Genomic DNA, 20,333 nt, shown 5'->3' with positions numbered 1-20,333 from the left:
TGGAGAGAGCAGGCTTACAATTTGGCCGTTCTGTTTCCTTCACCCCAGGTAATAATAACGGGACAGTTATTGTCACTATAGCAACATGAGATAATGGAGCCATTTGCAAGATGCTTGATTCACTGGCTATAATATCCCCAGAGTAGCAATCGGTATCAGATTACCACACCGTGCCCAGTCACCTATGTCAGATTTCTCCCACTGTCTGTCTTGCCCGACCTTCTACTCAGGCCCGGCAAGATCCAGGCAGCGGAGTGACTTGGAAGCCCAGTGTCACAGCCCAAGAGAGTAGGTTTGAAGGGGGACGGGTCCCCCTTTTACGATGCTTAAATCACTGTAAACCAGATTATGTTGAAAGATCCAATTGAAATTGAGAGGCCGGGAAGAAAGGAACTGTGTGGATAGGATTTGAGGCATGGGCGTGGAGGGGAATCGGACATTGCAGGTGGAGTGGGGGAGGGTGTTGGGTCTGACATTGGAGGGATTGTTTGAACGGGGAAGACATGAGGGGTGGGTGACTGACTCTGGGAAGGCGAATAGGGGTGGTTGGACTTGGGAAGGTAAAAGGAGTGGGCGGTGAGGGATTGGCCATCGGAGAGTGGGTGGGGGGATGTCAGGCATGGGTGGGGGTAGGGTGTCGAACATCAGTGGGATAGGAGGATTGGACATAGGGGTGTGGGGGGGGGGTAGTCAGATGTCAGGGGGATTGGGCAATGGGGAGGAGCTGGACATCGGGGGGTGGGGGGAGTGGGAGGAGTGTTGGACCTACAGGTGTAGGGGTGTCAGACTTTGGGATGTTGGACATCAGGGTGTTGGACATCGGGGAACTAGAGTTGGACAATCTTTTTCTGACTGATTATATCTTTCTTCCATATGATTGGATGGTTTAACCCATTCTCGCTGAGCTAGGATATTTTGATGTCAGCTACACTGATGTTCAGTTGGACTGTGTTGCCTAAAGGGACACACTTGCTGTCCCATCACTGAACTGTTGTGATGGGATGCTGTTCATGGCTTGATGGGTGGGTATTACTTTGATTCTCGATCCAAATCTGCTCCTCCAGGAGCTGTTCTGGTGTCCATGGGTGTGAAATGGTGTCTTTCTCCAGCTGCTCTGCAAATAAACCTTTCCTCCCTTTCCCTGAAACACTTTCCAAAATGTTTGCTTTCCATCTCGGGCTGGGGTGCAGGGGAATAAACTTCCTTCTGTTTATCAAGCGACCAGATGGTCATCCAGACGTGCATCCTTTCGTATCTCTGCCTTTTGCTGATTTATCTCACCGGGCTAAGTGTCCATTTAGGATCAGTGGAGAGTGGGAGGAAGGATTTGCTGCTTTCAGAATGACAAAGTAGTTTTTAAAAGCATTGAAGACGTAGGGATGGGCAGTGTTAAGTTCATAGTGATTACTCAATGCACAAAACAAAAGGCTTACTACATTCCTTTGTCTAGTGTTTCCTCATTACTGATCAAACCTGTACGTTGTCAAGTACAATGAGGGGAGGAGGGTGGGAATGGATTTGGTTACTCGCCCTATGTCTGGGGTAGTGAGGCCCCAGCCTTGGCGATTTGAGGTGAGGGGTGATGTGACAAGGGGGTGATCTGCCCTCTCCTTTCCAGTTTTAGCTGGCTGCTTGTTGGCACCTGCAAAACACACAACAGTGTCTACAACCTGGAAAGAGAAGAGTAGTGGAGACATGGAACACTTCCACCTCTCCACACTCGCCACCATGATCTGGAACTGCGCTTCTGTTATCAAAATCCTGGATTCTCCCTCAGTGTACCCAAACAGGCGCCGGAGTGTGGCAAGTAGGGGATTTTCACAGGAACTTAATTGCAGTGTTCATGCAAGCCTCCTTGTGACACTAATAAATAAACTTAAAAAGACACAAGCTACAAGATAAAGGGCTGGTCATTCAAAAACTGAGATGCGTAGAAATTGCTTCTCGCAGAGGGTGGTGAACCTCTGGAATTCTCTGCCCCGAAGGGTGGTGGAGGCTGGATCATTAGAAGTGTTTAAAGTGGAGGTGGATAAATATTCGATAGATCGAGGAATGGAGGGCTATGTAAAGGAGTTGAGGCCAATGTAGATCAGTTATGATTGTATTCCATGGTGGGGCAGGCTTGAAGGGCCCAGTGGCCAACTCCTGCCTCATTGCGCCCATTTGACAAGTGGCACTGTAGGATTAATGTGTGCCCCAAAGGATAAGTGAGAGAATATTTGGGCAGGTTGCCCTAGTGACCTCCTAGCGCAGATGTTAGTCTTGGTACAGAGGCCCCTCACTTACAAAACACCCGTGTTGTTTCCTGTTCTGTAAAATTGGATTCCATTGATAGGTCGAGTAAGCTTCAGGTTTGTTCATTACATTTTTTTCTATTGTTCTTTTGGAACCAAAAGGAACAGAAGTCTCCAACTCCATCATACCCACTATCAGCACTCCCGCACTGCAGCTCCAATCACCCCCCTCCCCACAAGTTGTGCAATCCCCAGCCTGCACCTTCTGTACTTGGAGCTGCTACTATTGAGGACAAGGGCCTGAAATGATCCGGTTATAATGGGGTGAGCTGCTAGTGGAGATGGCCACATCTAGCTTGCCAGGATTATTTAGAGGTCTTTAGTCCAATTTGGAGGCTAGGATCTCCTAGTGCAGGTACGTACTGAGGCCATGTTGCTGTCTTCAGACTTGACACTGGGCGCCAGTGATTCGCCAATCCATTGAGTATGAACGAGCATTTTTAATAACCATGACAATAGCTTAGAATTTAGCTGGAAGTTGAGTTAATTGGTTTCAGCCAGCCTTGTAATCGCAGGGTTAAAATGCATTGGCCATTGAATCATAAAATCATGCAGCACAAAAGAGGCCCTTCAGCCCATCAGGTCCACACATTAGAAGCACCTGAACTCCCACCTAATCCCATCTGCCAGCACTTGGCCCATAGCCCTGAATGTTATAAAAGCAAATTACTGTGGATGCTGGAATCTGAAACCAAAAGAGAAAATGCTAGAAAATCTCAGCAAGTCTGGCAGCGCCTGTGAGGAGACAAAAAAAACTGCCATTTCAAGTCCAGATGACTGTTTGCCAAAGTTTTGTCAAAGGGTCGTCTAGACTCAAAACGTCAGCTCTTTTCTCCCCTTACAGATGCTGCTGGGCCTTGAGTGTCATGATGTGCCAAGTGCTCAACCAGATACTTTTTTAAAATCATGGTTAAAAATCATGAATTTCATCCAAATACGGAGCCCTACCTGTCTCGTCTGCACAGCTGTGTCTGACATTGTGCGGCAGCAGCTGGCAATTTGTCTTTTCAAATCCAGCCCCGCTCACATCTGGTGGATCAGTGCCCGAGCAGAGGACAGGCGAAAGCAAAATAGAGAGTGTGCTGAAACTTGCCAGGACATTCTCTCTTCCACATTCTTCCATCAGGAAAAAGATACAAAAGTCTGAGGTCATGTATCAACCGACTCAAGAACAGCTTCCTCCCTGCTGCCATCAGACTTTTGAGTGGACTGACCTCGCATTAAGTTGATCTTTCTCTCCACCCTAGCTATGACTGTAACACTACATTCTGCACTCTCTCCTTTCGTTCTCCCATATGTACTCTATGAACGGTATGCTTTGTCTGTATAACATGCAAATGACAATACTTTTCACTGTATGCTAATCCATTTGACAATAATAAATCAAATCTGAAAGACATCACAGCAGATTCTGGAAATGCTCGCCAGGTCAGGTCATATTGGCGGAGAGAGAAAGAGAGTTGACGTTTCAGGTTAAAGGCTTCTCTTCGGAAATGAGATGGAGAGATTTTCAGTCAGAAGCAGGTGCCAGACTGATACTAATGAGAAAGCCAAATTGCTGGGTGATGCAGAGGAGCTAAGCACTCAGCTAGCTTTAATTAGCCTGTCCGTCTGATCTTTGTGCATGTACTTGAACGTGGAGATGCCAGCGTTGGACTGGGGTAAACACAATGAGAAGTCTCACAACACCAGGTTAAAGTCCAGCAGGTTTTATTTGGTAGCAAAAGTCACTAGCTTTTGAAGCACTGCTCCTTCATCACGTGACAGGACTTTAACCTGGTGTTGTGAGATTTCTTACTGGACTTGACCCAGTCAGAATCAAGTCATCCCGGCTCTGCAGAGATAGTATGAAAGGTAATTATAGTGCCTTGTATCGATCTTATTTTTAAAGAAACGATCTCGCTGAAATGAATTTAATAGAAAATGCTCGCAGTAAATCCCCTTTCCCTGTCACTTTTTAACTTGCCGTCATTTCTGGGTGGGCAAATTGGAAGTGAGAGCAAAATGAGTCCCAGGCGCACAAATCGATGAACAAAAAAGTTGCTTCACCAAAGATACCCTGCAAAAATCTAATGGAAGTTGACATCTCTCTGCCGTATCAGTTCCCTGTAGTCAATCATGGATTACGAGTCACTAAATTTAGAGTGGTTTTGCCACAATTGTTCATGATTCATCCTGAATGTCATAATGCAATAGTGACACAAAGTGCAATAAAAGGAGTTAAACTAGCCCTGTGTGAAGCCCCATGATATTAACGCTACACACTGTAGAAATGAAATCTTTCTTTTTCATTTATTAGTGTCCCATAAATGAAAATAAAAAAAACAAAATAAATCTGTTCCCTTCGCTGATGGTACCCAGGCTTGGTAACATGGATTTAACATTTTGGGATGCAAGTAAGAATATGTGGAAGTTTTAATTTTTTTTAAATTTTGTTAGTGTCACAAGTAAGGCTTACATTAACACTGCAATGAAGTTTCTGTGAAAATCCTCTAGTAGCCACACTCCACTGCCCCTTCAGGTACACTGAGGGAGAATTTAGCATGACCAGTGTACCTACCCAGCACATCTTTCAAACTGTGCGAGGAAGCAGGAACACCTGGAGGAATCCCACGCAGACACGGGGAGAACATGCAGACTCCGCGTAGGCATGACCCAAGATGGAAATCAAACCCAGGCCTTTGGCGCTGTGAGGCGGCAGTGCTAACTGTCACCGTGCTGTCACTTAGCAGATGCAGCAGCCAGTATAGGCACAAACTCCTTTAAGATTAACCAAAATTATTGGAATCCTTTTCAGATGTCAGACGTAGAACGAATCGTAACATGTGGAGATCTCTTTAAAAAATGTTTATTTTTTTGCGCCACGCTGTTACTTCAGAGATAAAATCTGGATTTATGTTGGCCAAATGTAAATAAGAACTTTTATCCGTTACTAATGGAAACCAGATCAATCATCAATATGATGTTGATTGAGGGATAAATATTGGCCTGGACACCAGGGGTAGCTGACTTGCCCCTGTTTAAAATTGTACATGTATTTTCTTTTACGAAGTGGGGCCTTATTTTAATGTTCTACCCGAAAAACATGTGAGCTGATGCATTTTGGTAGATTGAACCAGTTAATGGTAGGACGTTGGTGAGAGATACAGAACAGAGAGATCTAGGGGCACAGGTTCATAGCTCCTTGAAAGTGGAGTCACAGGTGGACAGAGTGGTGAAGAAGGCATTCGGCATGCTTGGTTTCATTGGTCAGAACATTGAATACAGGAGTTGGGACGTCTTATTGAAGTTGTACAAGACATTGGTACGGCCACGCTTGGAATACTGTGTACAGCTCTGGTCACCTTATTATAGAAAGGATATTATTAAAAGAAAGAGTGCAGAAGAGATTTACTAGAATGCTACTGGAACTTGATGGATTGAGTTATAAGGAGAGTTTGGATAGATTGGGACTTTTTTCTCTGGAGCGTAGAAGGCCAAGGGGTAATGTTATAGAGGTCTGTAAAATAATGAGGGAAATAGATCAGCTTGCTAGTCAATATCTTTTCCCAAAGGTGAGGGAGCCTAAAACTAGAGGTATAGGCTTAAAGTGAGGGAGGAGAGAGACAAAAGGGTCTAGAGCGGCAATTTTTTTCAAACAGGGAGTGGTGAGTATCTGGAACAAGCTACCAGAGGTGGTAGTAGAGGTGGGTACAATTTTATTTTTTAAAAAAGCATTTAGACAGTTACATGACTAAAATGGGTTTAGAGGGGTATGGGCCAAATGTGGGCAATTGGAACTAGCTTAGGTGTTTAAAAAGAAAGAGGCGGCACGGACAAGTTGGGTCAAAGGGCCTGTTTCCATGCTGTAAATCTCTATGATTCTATGACTCTATAATAACAGCATCTCCAAAAGTGCAGCACTACTTCAGTACTGTATTCAAATGTCAGCGAAGATTTTTGTGCATGACCCTGAGTTTGCACCTAAAAAGCCCTCTGATCTCAGAAAGAAGAGTGCTACACTTCATTTGGCTATTGAATTGGACGAACAGCCATGATCGTGATGAATGGCAGAGCAGGCTCGAAGGACAAACTGGCCTCCCCCTGCTGCTATCTTCTATCTTTCTATGCTACACACTGAGCCATGGCAAACACGAGCTTTAAGCTGAGATTTGGAGTGGGATTTTTCAGCTACGCTTGCCTCAAGACTGGAAAACCTCACGCCCAAAGTCGAGAGACCTTTGCATGGTCTTGTCCTGCCCACTACTATTCCCCTGGTGGGCGGGACGGGAAAGTTCCACCCCTGCCCTCATACGTCAGAATTAAAAGTTGAAATATTTCATGCATATGGTTCAGCACCAGTCCTGTTCTTTTATTCTGATGGATCTAGATCTTGCTGGTCCTGGCTGCGGTCTTTGGTGTGGTGGTGTATCGCCTGGTGACCATGGAGAATTTTGCCACTTTCCAGTGGGATTTTGTGAAGAAAAACTGGCAGTTTGCTACGGCAGGAACTGGAGTCTGCATCAACTTTATCATCATCATGTCTTTGAATGTGGTGAGTGCAGCTGTCTTTGGTCACTTCCCCTACTGCCCCCTCCCTCCGCCCACACCAGTCCCTCTCCCCTCCCAACAACACCATCATTCCCCCTCCCTCTATCCATCCTCATTGTTCATCAGGAGGAGATATCTGTGGAAATCATCCAAAATGCTATATCAGTGTGCTAAATAAGTGGGGAGACAATAGCTTAGTGGTATTATTGTTAGACTATTAATCCAAAAACTCAGTTAATGTTCTGGGGACTGGGTTCAAACCCCAGCACAGCAGATGGTGGAATTTGAATTCAATAAAAAATATCTGGAATTAAAAATCTAATGATGACCATGAAATCCCATCAGGTTTGTTAATTCCCTTCAGGGGAAATCTGCCGTCCTTACCTGGTTTGGCCTACATTTGACTCCAGAGCCACGACAATGTGGTTGATCCTTAACTGCCCTCCAAGGTCAACTAGGGATGGGCAATAAATGCTGGCCAGCTAGTGATGGCCGTGTCCCATGAATGAATGATTAAAAAAAAGTTAAAACTTCCATTGTGAGAATCAAACAAGGCTGAGGAATGGTGATTGGTGAAGAAAATATGTAGACTGCTGAAGAATAGAAGATTAAGTACATTTGAAGTAGGGCATGATGGGTGATTTTTAGTAAGACCATAAGACATAGGAGCAGAATTAGGCCATTCAGCCCATTGAGTCTTCTCCACCATTCAATCATGACTCATATGACTCTCATCCTGACTTCTCCCTATAACCCCAGATCCCCTTATTGATCAAGAACCTATCTGTCTGTCTTAAAGACATTCAATGACCTGGCTTCCACGGCCCTCCATGGCAATGAGTTCCACAGATTCACCACCCCCTGGCTGAAGAATGTCTTGCTCATCTGGTTTAAAGGAGCGTCCCTTCACTCTGAGATTGTGTCCTCAAGTTCAAATATCTCCCACCATTGGAAACACCCTGTCTATGTGCACTTTATCTAGGCCTCTCAGTATTCTGTAAGTTTCAGTTAGATCCCCCCCTCATCTTTCTAAACTCTATCAAGTATAGACCCAGACTCCTCAATTGCTCCTCATATGACAAACCCTTAATTCCTGGGATCAGTCTTATGAACATCCTCTGGACCCCCTCCAAGGCCAGCATGTCCTTCCTTAGATATGGGGCCCAAAATTGCTCACCACACTCCAAATGGAGTCTGCCCAGTGTCATATACAGCCTCAGCGATACATCCCTGCTCTTGTAATCTAGCCCTCTAGAAATGAATGCTAACACTGAATTTGCCTTCCTAACTGCCGACTGAACCTACACCTTAAGATTTGTTTTTAATTGAGGTTGATATTTATTTAAGCTGTGGATTCAGTGATGCTTCTGTAATGCTAGACAGATCAATGAACAATGTAACACCGAGAAGTGTTTAGCTTTGAGTGAACCCTACCTTCATATTCAATGATCCACCAACAGAATCTGTGTCATTTATTGAAGAGGGCAATATACTTTCACAAATGAAATTGCATGTTGCTTAGACCTTTGTCCAGTAAAGTATCTGACTTCTATACTTATTTTTTCTTTTGAGGTTTATGAAAAAGTTGCGTACCTACTAACAAACTGGGGTAAGTAAATGGGATTGCGGTACTGGAAACTCTGCATGGTCATTTTTTAAATGATTTAACTTCTAAAAGCACAAAGTGTCTGCATTTTCCCGAATATAAGATCATCCAATATTAATGGAACTGCTTTATAGATGCATCAGACATAAAACTAATTGTAACATGTACACTCTTCACAAAATGGTATTTTTTTTTAACGCCAATACTACTTTAAGAATAAAATCTCGATTTGTGCTGGCTAGTTGTTAATAAGAATTTTCATCCAGTACAAATGGGAACCAGATCAGTTCTGAGTATCTTCTTTTAAGGACATCCCTTTTTTATTTAATAGCTGATCCCCATGTTGTCTATTGTTGCAGAACATCCTCGAACAGAATCTGAATGGGAAAACAGCTTCGCTCTAAAAATGTTTCTCTTCCAATTTGTAAACCTTAACAGTTCCATCTTCTACGTTGCTTTCTTCCTAGGCAGGTGAGTGTCTTCAATGAATATGGATCATATTTCAGTTCATGGTGTATCCTCAGTTATGTACAAATTCATGTCAAATGAATCACTCCCGGTCAACGCATACCTTTGCATCAATGAATATTTCAGTCCCGGTACACAAAATTAAGGTCCAAAGCTCTAGACTTTGATTTGCAAGTACATAAAGTTAAGCTCAGTGTTGCACGCAGACTAACGGCAAGCTGATGGAATGACTTCTCACCTATTTTGTCTCTGACATGGCCTCTTTTCTGATAAGTGCTTCTAAACATTTTAGTAGATTGTTAATGGACTGATTCTGAGTCGGGCAGCTACCATTAAAGATCCTGAGGACTTAAACATTGAAGCAGAGTAGCATTCCCCTCCATAACCCTCAGCCCATCACCACCACCCTCCACACCAGCTCCCACCCACCAACACCAACACCGCCCCCAAAACACATCCCACCAAACAACAATTACCATGAGATGATGATTTAAACATGGAAAATAGAAGGTGGAGTAGGCCATTCGGCCCTTTGAGCCTGGTCCGTCATTCATTTTGATCATGGCTGACCATCAAAATCAATATCTTGATTCCCCCTTTCCCCCATATCCCTCGATCCCTTTAGCCACAAGAGGTATATTTAATTTCTTTTTGAAATCACAACGTTTTGGCCTCAAATATTTTCTGTGATAGTGAATTCCACACATTCACCATCCGCTGGGTGAAGAAATTTCTCCTCACCTCAGTTCTAAAAGGTTTACCCCTTATCCTCAAACTATGACGCTCTAGTTCTGGATTCCCCCATCTTCAGGAACACTCTTTCTGAATCTACCCTGTTAGAACTTTCTCAGTTTCTATGAGATCCCTTCTCAATTCCAGTGAACATAATCCTAACCGACTTATTCTCTCTTCATATGACAGACCTGCCATCCCAGGAATCAGCCTGGTAAACAAATCTAGGTCTTTGGAGGTTTGTTTTTTGCCTGTTACACAACATAAATCTGCAGTGTTAATGGTGTATTAATTTTCATTGATTTTTCTTCGAGCATCCTTCCAATTTCCCAACCTCTTCCATTTCTGGAGGTCTCTGGGGAGAAGAGGGGGAAATTCAGGCTTCTTACTTGTTCAGTAGTTAGTAAACTGCTGCAATAATTTTATATTCTGGGACTGTTGTAATTGATGAAAGCGAGGTCAGTTGGGAGAGGTGAGTGGTGGACCAGACTGCTGCATTAAACAATTTACCATTGCCCTGGGAAACACTACTCAGCTAAGTTTTCAGACTGTGAAGTCTGAAGGAAATTGCTGCAGGTTAGTCACTGTGGACTATTTTCAAACCTGCCTTATCGATCAGCTTGAGTAATCTGGACCTAAGGTTGCTGAGGCTCCGGATCGATGTCTGAATCCTGTGGGAGTCGTATGCTATGGATCTGTTAACTATAATAAACACAGGCCCTGGTCTATGGACGGCAAACTGAAGGTCAAAGCCACAGGTACAATTTGTGAAAAGTGTATGATGTGCTATTGAATTATCCATTTACGACTGACGCATCATGGTCAGTAACTGTAGGTGGTTAGCTTAACTTCTGTAGAGGGGAAAGTGCTTGAATCTATCATCAAGGAAGAAATAGCAAGACATCTGGACAGAAATTGTCCCATTGGAAAGACGCAGCATGGGTTCATGAAAGGCAGGTCATGTTTAACTAATTTAGTGGAATTCTTTGAGGACATTATTTGTGCAGAGGACAATGGGAAGTCTGTGGATGTGATGAATCTGGATTTCCAAAAGGCATTTGACAAGTTGCCGGGCTAAAGGATGCTGCATAAGATAAAGGTGCACTGAATTACAGGTAATGTATTAGCATGGATAGAGGATTGGTTAACTAACAGAAAGCAGAGTGGGGGGTAAATGAGCATTTTCCTAGTTGGTGATTAGTGACTAGTGGTGTGTCTCAGGGATCAGTGTGGGACTGCAAGATTTATATAGATGATTTGGAGTTGGGGACCAAGTGTAGTGTGTCAAAATTCGGCAAATGACACTAGGATGAGTGGCGGAGCAAAATGTGCAGAGTGCACTGAAAATCTGCAAGGGGATATAGATAATCTAAATGAGTGGGTAAGGGTCTGGCATATGGAGTACAATGTAGGTAAATATGAGGTCATCCATTTTGGACGATTATTTAAATGGTAAAAAATTGCAGCATGCTGCTGTGCAGAGGGACCTGGTGTCCTTGTGTATGACTCACAAAAAGTTGGTTACAGGTGCAGTAGGTAATTAAGAAGGCAAATGGAATTGCCACCCAGAAAGGTTGATGTTTGGTGGGCATACTAAGGGGTGATCTCAGATAATGATCTCATTGAATGTGGAGCATGTTTGAGAGATTGATTGGTCCACTGGTCTATGTTTCCTATGCATCGAATTTATATTTACAGCAGTTTTCTAGTTTTGCCACAACATCAAAGGTGCGTGGGTTAGGTGGATTGGCTGTGTTAAATTGCCCCTTAGAGGCAGGGGTGACCAGCTAGGGTAAATGCATGGGGTTGTGGGGGTAGAGCCTGGGTGGGATTGTGGTCGGTGCAGACTCAATGGGCTGAATGGCCTCCTCTTGCTCTGCAGGGATTCTGTGATTCTATGCTCAGTTTAAAATCTCAGAAACGCCAAATTGAAAATTGGACATCGTAACTCCTCTGTGGGCCAATAAGAAATCATGAATGAAAAATGCAGGACAATGTGTTACTGATCTGAGGGTAATTCAATGCACTGGTTTCCCTTTGCACAGCCACCCCCCCACCCCACAACAGCCCCTCCTGCCCCACCCCCAACACACAGCACCACAATGAAGGAGAATAATAATATTTCACCATTGGATTTCTATGACAAGAGGGACAGTGATGTTCTCTTTCACACACTGGCATCTGCTTGTATGGAGGCATCTGCCTCCATACTCAGGCAGGAAGGAACCTGCGAGTTTATGACGTGAGAACTGTAACGTGTGCTGCCTTCCCTCATTATAACTCCTTCACTCACAGACTGACGAATGTTTGGAACTGCCTAGAAACATGAAAGGGGAACACGTGGCCTATTCAAAGTACAGCTGCATCCTTCAAAGGGACAGCCATGACGTGGAGTTGCCGGCATTGGACTGGGGTGGCCCCAGAAAGAAGTCTCACAACACCAGGTTAAAGTCCAACAGGTTTATTTGGTATCAGAAGCTTTCAGCGCATTGCTCCTTCATCAGGTGAGTGGAAACAGGTTCGCAAACACAGCGTATGTAGACAGACACAATTGCAAATAATTACAGATTGGAATGTGAAGAATGGTTGGAATGCATTCCAATCTGTAATTATCTTGCAATTGTGTCTTTGCCTATAAATGCTGTGTTTGTGAACCTACCTCACCTGATGAAGGAGCAGTGCTCTGAAAGCTTGTGCTACCAAATAAACCTGTTGGACTTTAACCTGGTGTTGTGAGACTTCTTACTGTTCAAAGGGGCAATTAGAGTGATGGGTTCTAATGGTCAAAGTGGCCTTTTCTCACCCTTGCCTTCTATATTTTTGTCACTGGAAGCCACATGGCTCAGATCAGTCTGCAAGCATTGCCCCCCTTGCACACAGTACCTGTGATCCTCCATCCATGTCTCGCCTGGCACAGAACGTGGCAAAGTGGAGCAGGACTGGAGCAGGGTGGGTGAGTGGTTTAGCATGTTCTGCACCAGCGGCGAAACTCATCAGTATCTTCCCACCCACCACTCCTGGACGGAATCTGGTTACCTGCCCAGGAACAGTGTTTAAATACGCAGACACAAAAACAGAAAATGCTGGAAAATCTCAGCAGGCCTGACAGCACCTGTGGGGAGAGAATACAGCCAACGTTTCGAGTCTGGATGACCCTTCGTCAGACCCTAACCATAACCACTCTGACGAAGGATCATCCAGACTCGAAATGGCTAGACGCTGCTAATGAGAAAGGGAAAGCCCCCAGCTTTGCCACTGGCCTGGACACTTAGCCTCAATTCGGGAGAATCTTACCAGTTGTTCGTGTCAGAGAATTTGGCGTCCCTGCACTGCAGCAAGATGGGAAAATCCCGCCGGTGTGAACGGTTGTAACATTCCAGCATTTGTCACTTCCTGGGAAAATTCCACCTCTGTCCGAATCCATCTGCTAATTCCTCCGGCGGGAATTTCCCAGCCACGCTTGCCCTGAAACCAGAAAATCTATTCCGAGGTCAACGGACCTTTCCGTGGTCCGCCCCTTGCCTGCTCCGTATCCCATGGTGGGCGAAACCAGGAAAATCGCCCCCTTTTTTGTTTCTTCCGATCTCCATTTCTCTCTCAATGACTTGACAACTTTACCCAAGCTATGCTCCTGATCACGTTCGCTAAGAGTATGAATGTGTTGCAAATGCTCTTATGTTGATCACATCAAGCAGAGTGAATGGACGTAGCCGATACGATGATCGATCTGTAATCTAAGCTCTGCTGCTCTAAGAATCCACATTTGTGTGTTCTCAGGTTTGCTGGCCGACCAGGTGCTTACGCCAAGCTGTTTCAGAGATGGAGACTGGAGGAGGTGCGTATCCATCAGCAGCACTTGCTGCTTGACATCCCGCAGTTGCGCTAAACCCATTTGAAATTTCTCACGCAGTGCCTGAATAATTTGATGCCACAGCACACAGCACTTAATGATCAGTTAATAAGAATATCGAAGAAAGGATTGCTCACTTGCACATGTTGCCTCGGCCTTTCAGCAACAGAGCATTAGAAAGGTTACGATGATGAAAGAGGCCATTCAACCCGCCTGTGATGGCCAAAAAAGGAGAGAAAAAGCAACTCGCCGCTCATTGTAATCCAGCACCTGATTGTTAGGTGCAGGTTACACCTGATCTTGCGGGTTGAAGCTCTCCAGATGCAATTCTGGGTTCCTTTTAAATGAGTTAAACATTTCAGCCTCAACCACCATCTTAGGCAGTGAATTTGAGATGCCCCTCCACCCTCTGAGTGAAAAGATTTTTCTTCTTGTCCACGCTAACCCTTCTATCAATCACCTTAAATCAATGACCCCCGCTGAGTGACCTCTCAGCTAAGGGAACCAAGTCTTTTCTGGTCACTCTATCTAGACTCCTCAACTTTGTACACCCCAATTAGGTCACCCATAGCCGCCTCTGTTCTAAGTAAAGCAACCCAAAGCCACCCAATCTCTCCTCATTGCTGCAATTTCCAGGTCCCAGCAACATTCTTGTAAATCTCCTATGCGTTCTCTCCAGGGCAATTATGTGATGTGGTGACCAGAACTGAACAAAACATTCCAACCTGTGTTTTGTCTGGTTCCATCATTACATCCCTGCTTTTGTATTCAATACCTTGCCCAAGGTGTGACACAGTGGCACAGTGGTTAGCACTACTGCCTCACAGCACCAGGGATCCGAGTTTGATTCCCGGCTTGGGTCACTGTCTGTGTGGAGTCTGCACATTCTCCCCATATCTGCATGGGCTTCCTCTGAGTGCTCTGGTTTCCTCCCACAATCTGAAAAATGTGCTGATTAGGTGCATTGGCCATGCTAAGTACTCCCTCAGTGTCGTCAAACAGGACGCCAGAGAGTGGTGACTAGGGAATTTCACAGTAACTTCACAACCTTACTTGTGACTAATAAATAAATAAACTTTACTTTTTTTTAAAGGAAAGCATTCCATGTGCTTTCTTGACCGCCTTGTCCCCTTGTCTTGTCACCTTAAGGAACTTGTGGACATGTGCTCCAATGTCTCTCACTCCCTCGATCCCTCTCAATATCTTCCCATTTGTTGAGAATCCTTTTGCTTTGTTTGCCCTCTCAAATGCATTAGCTCACATTTTCTTCCCAGATTGAATTCCATTTGCTACCCCTCTATCCACTCAACCAGACCATTGATATAATTTTGGGGTAAACAGTTCCCCTCTTCACCATCAACTGTACAGGCAATTTTTGTCATCTGCAATTTTCCCAATCGTGCCACCCACATTTAAATATACGTTAAAATATACAATGCACATCAAATCTCGCAGCACTGAGTCCTGTGGAACCCCACTGGAAAATGTTTTCCATTTGCTAAAATACCCATAGAACCATAGAACATAGAACATTACAGCGCAGAACAGGCCCTTCGGCCCACGATGTTGCGCCGACCAGTTAAAAAAACACTGACCCACTAATCTAAACCAATCCCTTTTCGTCCATAAACCTATCCACAGATCTCTTAAACGCCCCCAAACTAGGCGCATTTACAACTGCAGCAGGCAGGGCATTCCAATCCCTCACCACCCTCTGGGTAAAGAACCTACCCCTGACATCCGTCCTATAACTACCCCCCCTTAATTTAAAGCCATGCCCCCTCGTGCTAGCTTTCTCCATCCGAGGAAAAAGGCTATCACTATCCACCCTATCTAAACCTCTAATCATCTTATATGTTTCAATAAGATCCCCTCTTAGCCGCCTTCTTTCTAGCGAAAACAACCCCAAATCCCTCAGTCTCTCCTCATAGGACTTCCCCTCCATACCAGGCAACATCCTGGTAAACCTCCTCTGCACCCTCTCCAAAGCCTCCACATCCTTCCTGTAATGTGGGGACCAGAACTGCACACAGTACTCCAAGTGCGGCCGCACCAGAGTTGTGTACAGTTGCAACATGACGCTGCGAATCCTAAATTCAATCCCCCTACCAATAAACGCCAAGACACCATATGCCTTCTTAACAACCTTATCTACTTGATTCCCAACTTTCAGGGATCTATGTACACATACACCTAGATCCCTCCGTTCATCCACACTATTCAAAGTCCCACACATCTGTTATTCCTACCAAAGTGAATTACCTCACACTTCTCCGCATTAAACTCCATCCGCCACCTCTCGGCCCAGCTCTGCAACCTGTCTAAGTCTCCCTGCAAACTATGACACCCTTCCTCACAATCTACCACACCTCCGACTTTGGTGTCATCAGCAAATTTACTAATCCACCCAACTATACCCTCATCCAGATCATTAATAAAAATTACAAACAGCAGTGGCCCCAAAACAGATCCCTGAGGCACACCACTCGTAACCGAACTCCATGACGAATATTTACCATCAACCACCACCCTCTGTCTCCTATCTGCTAGCCAATTCCTGATCCAATTTCCTAGACTACCCTCAATCCCATACATCTGCATTTTCTGCAGAAGCCTACCATGGTGAATCTTATCAAACGCCTTACTAAAATCCATATATACCACGTCAACTGCCTTACCCCCATCCACCTCTTTGGTCACTTTCTCAAAAAACTCAATAAGGTTAGTAAGGCACGACCTCCCCGCTACAAAACCATGCTGACTACCTCCAATCAATTCATTACTCTCCAAATAACTATAAATCCTATCCCTAATAATTTTTTCTAAAACCTTGCCCACAACAGAAGTGAGACTCACTGGTCTATAATTCCCGGGGAAGTCTCTGTTCCCCTTCTTAAACAATGGGACAACATTCGCTATCCTCCAATCTTCCGGTACTATACCAGAGACCAACGACGACCTGAAGATCAGAGCCAGAGGCTCTGCAATCACCTGTCTTGCCTCCCAGAGAATCCTAGGGTAAATCCCATCCGGACCAGGGGACTTATCTATTTTCAAACCCTCTAGAATATTCAGCACATCCCCCTTATCAACTGCAATACTGTCTGTTTTACACCCCTGCAACCCAGTGTCCTCCTCAGCTATATTCATGTCCCCCTGCGTGAACACCGAAGAGAAATATTGGTTCAATGCCTCTCCAATCTCTTCCGGTTCCACACACAACTTCCCTCTACTGTCCGTAACTGGCCCTAATCTTGCCCTAACCAACCTTCTGTTCTTGACATACCTATAGAACGCCTTAGGATTCTCCTTAATCCTATCAGCCAAAGTCTTCTCATGTCCTCTTTTAGCCCTTCTTAACTCACTCTTCAACTCCCTCCTAGCCAATCTAAAGCTTTCTAATGCACTACCTGAGCCCTCAAGCCTCATCCGAACATAAGCCTCCTTTTTCTTTTTAACCAACGAATCAACTTTTTTAGTGCACCACGGTTCCCCAGCCCTACCAAATCCTCCTTGCCTGACAGGGACATACCTATCACGGACTCGCAGTAGCTGCTCCTTGAAAAAGCTCCACATTTCGGACGTTCCCAGTCCCTGTAATCTCCTAGTCCAACCTATGCTTCCTAATTCTCTCCTAATAGCCTCATAATTACCCTTCCCCCAGCTAAAACTACTGACCACAGAAAATTACAACTCAGAAACAGGCCTTTTGGCCCTTCTTGTCTGTGCCGAACCATTTTTTGCCTAGTCCCACTGACCTGCACTTGGACCATATCCCTCCAATCCCCTTTCATCCATGAACCCATCCAAGCTTTTCTTAAAAGTGACCCCGCATTTACCATTTTATCCGGCAGCTCATTCCACACTCCCATCACTCTCTGCGAGAAGGACCCCCTGCCTAATATTCCCTTTAAACTTTTCTCCTTTCACCCTTAACCCATGCCCTCTGGTTTTTTCTCCTCTAGCCTCATAGAAATAGAAAATCCATCGACCATTACGCCTTGCTTTCTATCACTGAGCTAATTTTGGATCCAATCTGCTATCTTCCTCTGTAATCCCATCAGGCCTCACTTTTCTGATTAGTGAGCCATGTGGAACTTGTCAAACCCTCGCCGAAATCCACATAACAACATCCTCTGCATTCTCCTCATCAATACTCCTTGTTACTTCCCCAAAATTTTCGATCAATTTAACAAGACATAGAACCATAGACCCATAGAAATCCGACAGTGTAGAAAGAGGCCATTTGGCCCATCGAGTCTGCACAATCACACCCAGGCCCTACCCCCATTTCCCTATATATTTACCTGAGAACGCCTCTAACCTACGTATCTCAGTTTACTGAGGGGCAATGTTAACATGGCCAATCAACCTAACCCGCACATCTTTGGACTGTGGGAGGAAAAACAGAGCTCCTGGAGAAAACCCATGATTTACTCTTAACAAAACCACGCCGACTATCCCTGATCAATCCGTGCCTTTCTAAGCGACAGTCTATCGTTTCTCTCAGAATTGTTTCTGATAATTTGCCTACCACTGAAGTAAGTCTGAGTGTCCTGCAGTTTTCTGGCCTATCGCTCACACCCTTTTCTTGCACTTTTACTGCACTTGCAGTATCTGTGTTACACGTACAGATATATTCTGTATCCATTTTGATGCAGCGGTTCAAGAAGGCAGCTCACCACCACGTTCTGAAGGGCAGCCAGCGTGGGTGATAAATGCTGGTCCAGCCAGCAACACCCACATGCTGGGAAATGAATAAAAAGTAAGGTTTCTGAGGCATGTCGTTTAAAGGATAGGACACAGCAACTGATGTTTTTTTTCTTGTTGCAAGCTTGCTTTTCCTTGCTGTTAACACATCTTAGGAAATTAATTGGAGAAAGACATGTATTTTGTGGCAGGTTTGGGTGAAAGCATATAAACTGTCTGTCGTACGTACAATTATTTTGTCTGTGCACTATCGATGTGTTTATGATGGATCTGATGAATCTTTGTCTCTTATTTGATACAGTGTCACCCCAGTGGCTGTTTAATAGACCTGTGCATGCAGATGGGTATCATTATGGTCCTGAAACAGATGTGGAATAACTTCATGGAGCTTGGTTATCCGTAAGATATCCATTTTCATTCTCAATGATCTCGGCTGACAAGCCAATTAAAAATGAACTCGGTGTGACATTGAGCACTTATTTCCCTCTGGTTCACCTGCCAGATGCTATATTTGGAAAGTAATTTCTCCTGCGGAACATAAACCTGGCCTTTATGTGAACGGGAAGCACTCACCGAGGAATTCAGGTGCCTTCGTGTATGCATTCTGGAAGAATTAAATTCAACTGTGTGCAAAATTGGAGGGATTTGATGGCCTTAATTTTTACTGCTCATATCCTGGTGCAAACACCTGAAGGTTTGGAGCCCTACTCAAAACAGACAAGAATGAATAACTCAATATCAAAGTAATGAATGGTGGGGAAACGATGGCCGAGTGGTATTATCGCTAGACTATTAATCCAGAAACTCAGCTGATGTTCTGGGGACCCAGCTTCAAATCCCACCACGGTAGAAGGTGGAATTTTAATTCAGTAAAAAAATAAAAATCTGGAATGAAGAATCTACTGATCCACCATGAAATTATTGTTGATTGTCAGAAAACCCCATTTCGTTCACTAATGTCCTTTTGGGGAAGGAAATCTGCCGTCCTTACCCGGTCTGGCCTACATGTGACTCAAAAGCCACGGCAATGTGGCTGAGTCTCAACTGCCCTCAGGTAACTAGGGATGGGCAATAAATGCTGGCCGGCCAGCGACGCCCATGACCCACGAATGAATTAAAAAATAGCCATCTTTACCAAACCACTATTAAATAATAATCTATGATTGAAAGAAAGATAACTTTATTAAAAAGAAAGAAAATACGAAAACAGACGCTTCGGGTGGGAATTCCCCGGTCACGTTTGCCTTAAAACCGGAAAATCCCACCCAAGGTCAACGGACCTTTGCTTGGTTCGCTCACCCACCCACCCACCACGATTCTCATAGTGGGCAGGATGGGAAAACTTTGTTAAAAGAATGGAAGAAAGATAACTTTACATACGTATCATACATATTATATTGCAAATGCACAGGAGTACATACTATCATGAGAAGGTGTCATTTTAGGGTAAGAGGCAGGAGATTTAGAGGGGATTTAAGAAAAGACTTTTTCATTCAGACGGTGCTGGGAATCTGGAATGCACTGCCTGGGAAGTTGTGGAGGCCAGAAACCTTTAAAAAATATTTGGATGAGCGTTTGAAATATCGTAACATTATAGGCTTTGGGACAAGTGCTGGAAGATGGAATTAGTGCGCCTTTTAGTGGTAGTTATTGTCAATGCAGACTCAATGGGTCGAAGGGTCTTTTCTGCTCTGTATAACTCTACGGCTGGGATTTTACAACCTCGCTCGGGAGAGGCTATAAAATCTCGCTCACGGCCAACGGAGAATTCCGTTCTGTGGAAAGATTCTGGCCCTTGACTCTATATCACAGATGTTAACCCCAAATTGTTCTGTTCAAGGCACCTCTGCAAAATTGCGTGATTTTCTTTGGTTCATACATTACCAAGCTCTCGGATAACCTTGCACAGGCAGGCACTCAAGCAGTCACTCCGTCAACAACCCTTCCTCCCGTGATCAGATGGTTGACTTGTCCACTCTGGCTGCAGCCAATGTTTGCTGTGCCTTCCCTATGTCCAGTTTCTGGCTCTGTTCCATCCTCTCGAGGTTTGTTTGCAAATTGGCCCACTGCGCCCCCACAGCAAGTCTACAACTTGTTAAATGTTGGTATGTGGAATGTAAAATAGAAATTCTGGAATAAGATC

The 20,333-nt window shown here is 44.5% G+C and overlaps 1 protein-coding gene across 1 annotated transcript in view; it reads left to right on the top strand.

Annotated features, from left to right (window-relative positions):
* Positions 1–20,333, top strand: part of ano3 (anoctamin 3) — a 181,036-nt gene that overhangs the window by 123,611 nt on the left and 37,092 nt on the right. The window contains exons 14-18 of the mRNA XM_080191534.1: positions 6,664–6,828; positions 8,397–8,433; positions 8,790–8,901; positions 13,408–13,465; positions 18,492–18,589. Coding sequence (XP_080047660.1) covers positions 6,664–6,828; positions 8,397–8,433; positions 8,790–8,901; positions 13,408–13,465; positions 18,492–18,589 — 470 coding nt within the window. The remainder of the gene's footprint in view (positions 1–6,663; positions 6,829–8,396; positions 8,434–8,789; positions 8,902–13,407; positions 13,466–18,491; positions 18,590–20,333) is intronic.

The sequence above is a fragment of the Carcharhinus amblyrhynchos genome, chromosome 6 (genome assembly GCF_965287045.1).
Source record: "Carcharhinus amblyrhynchos chromosome 6, sCarAmb.v2.hapA, whole genome shotgun sequence".
NCBI classification, from domain to species: domain Eukaryota; kingdom Metazoa; phylum Chordata; class Chondrichthyes; order Carcharhiniformes; family Carcharhinidae; genus Carcharhinus; species Carcharhinus amblyrhynchos.
The sequence above is the reverse complement of the archived record's forward strand: the minus strand, read 5'-3'. Positions and strand labels throughout refer to the sequence as shown.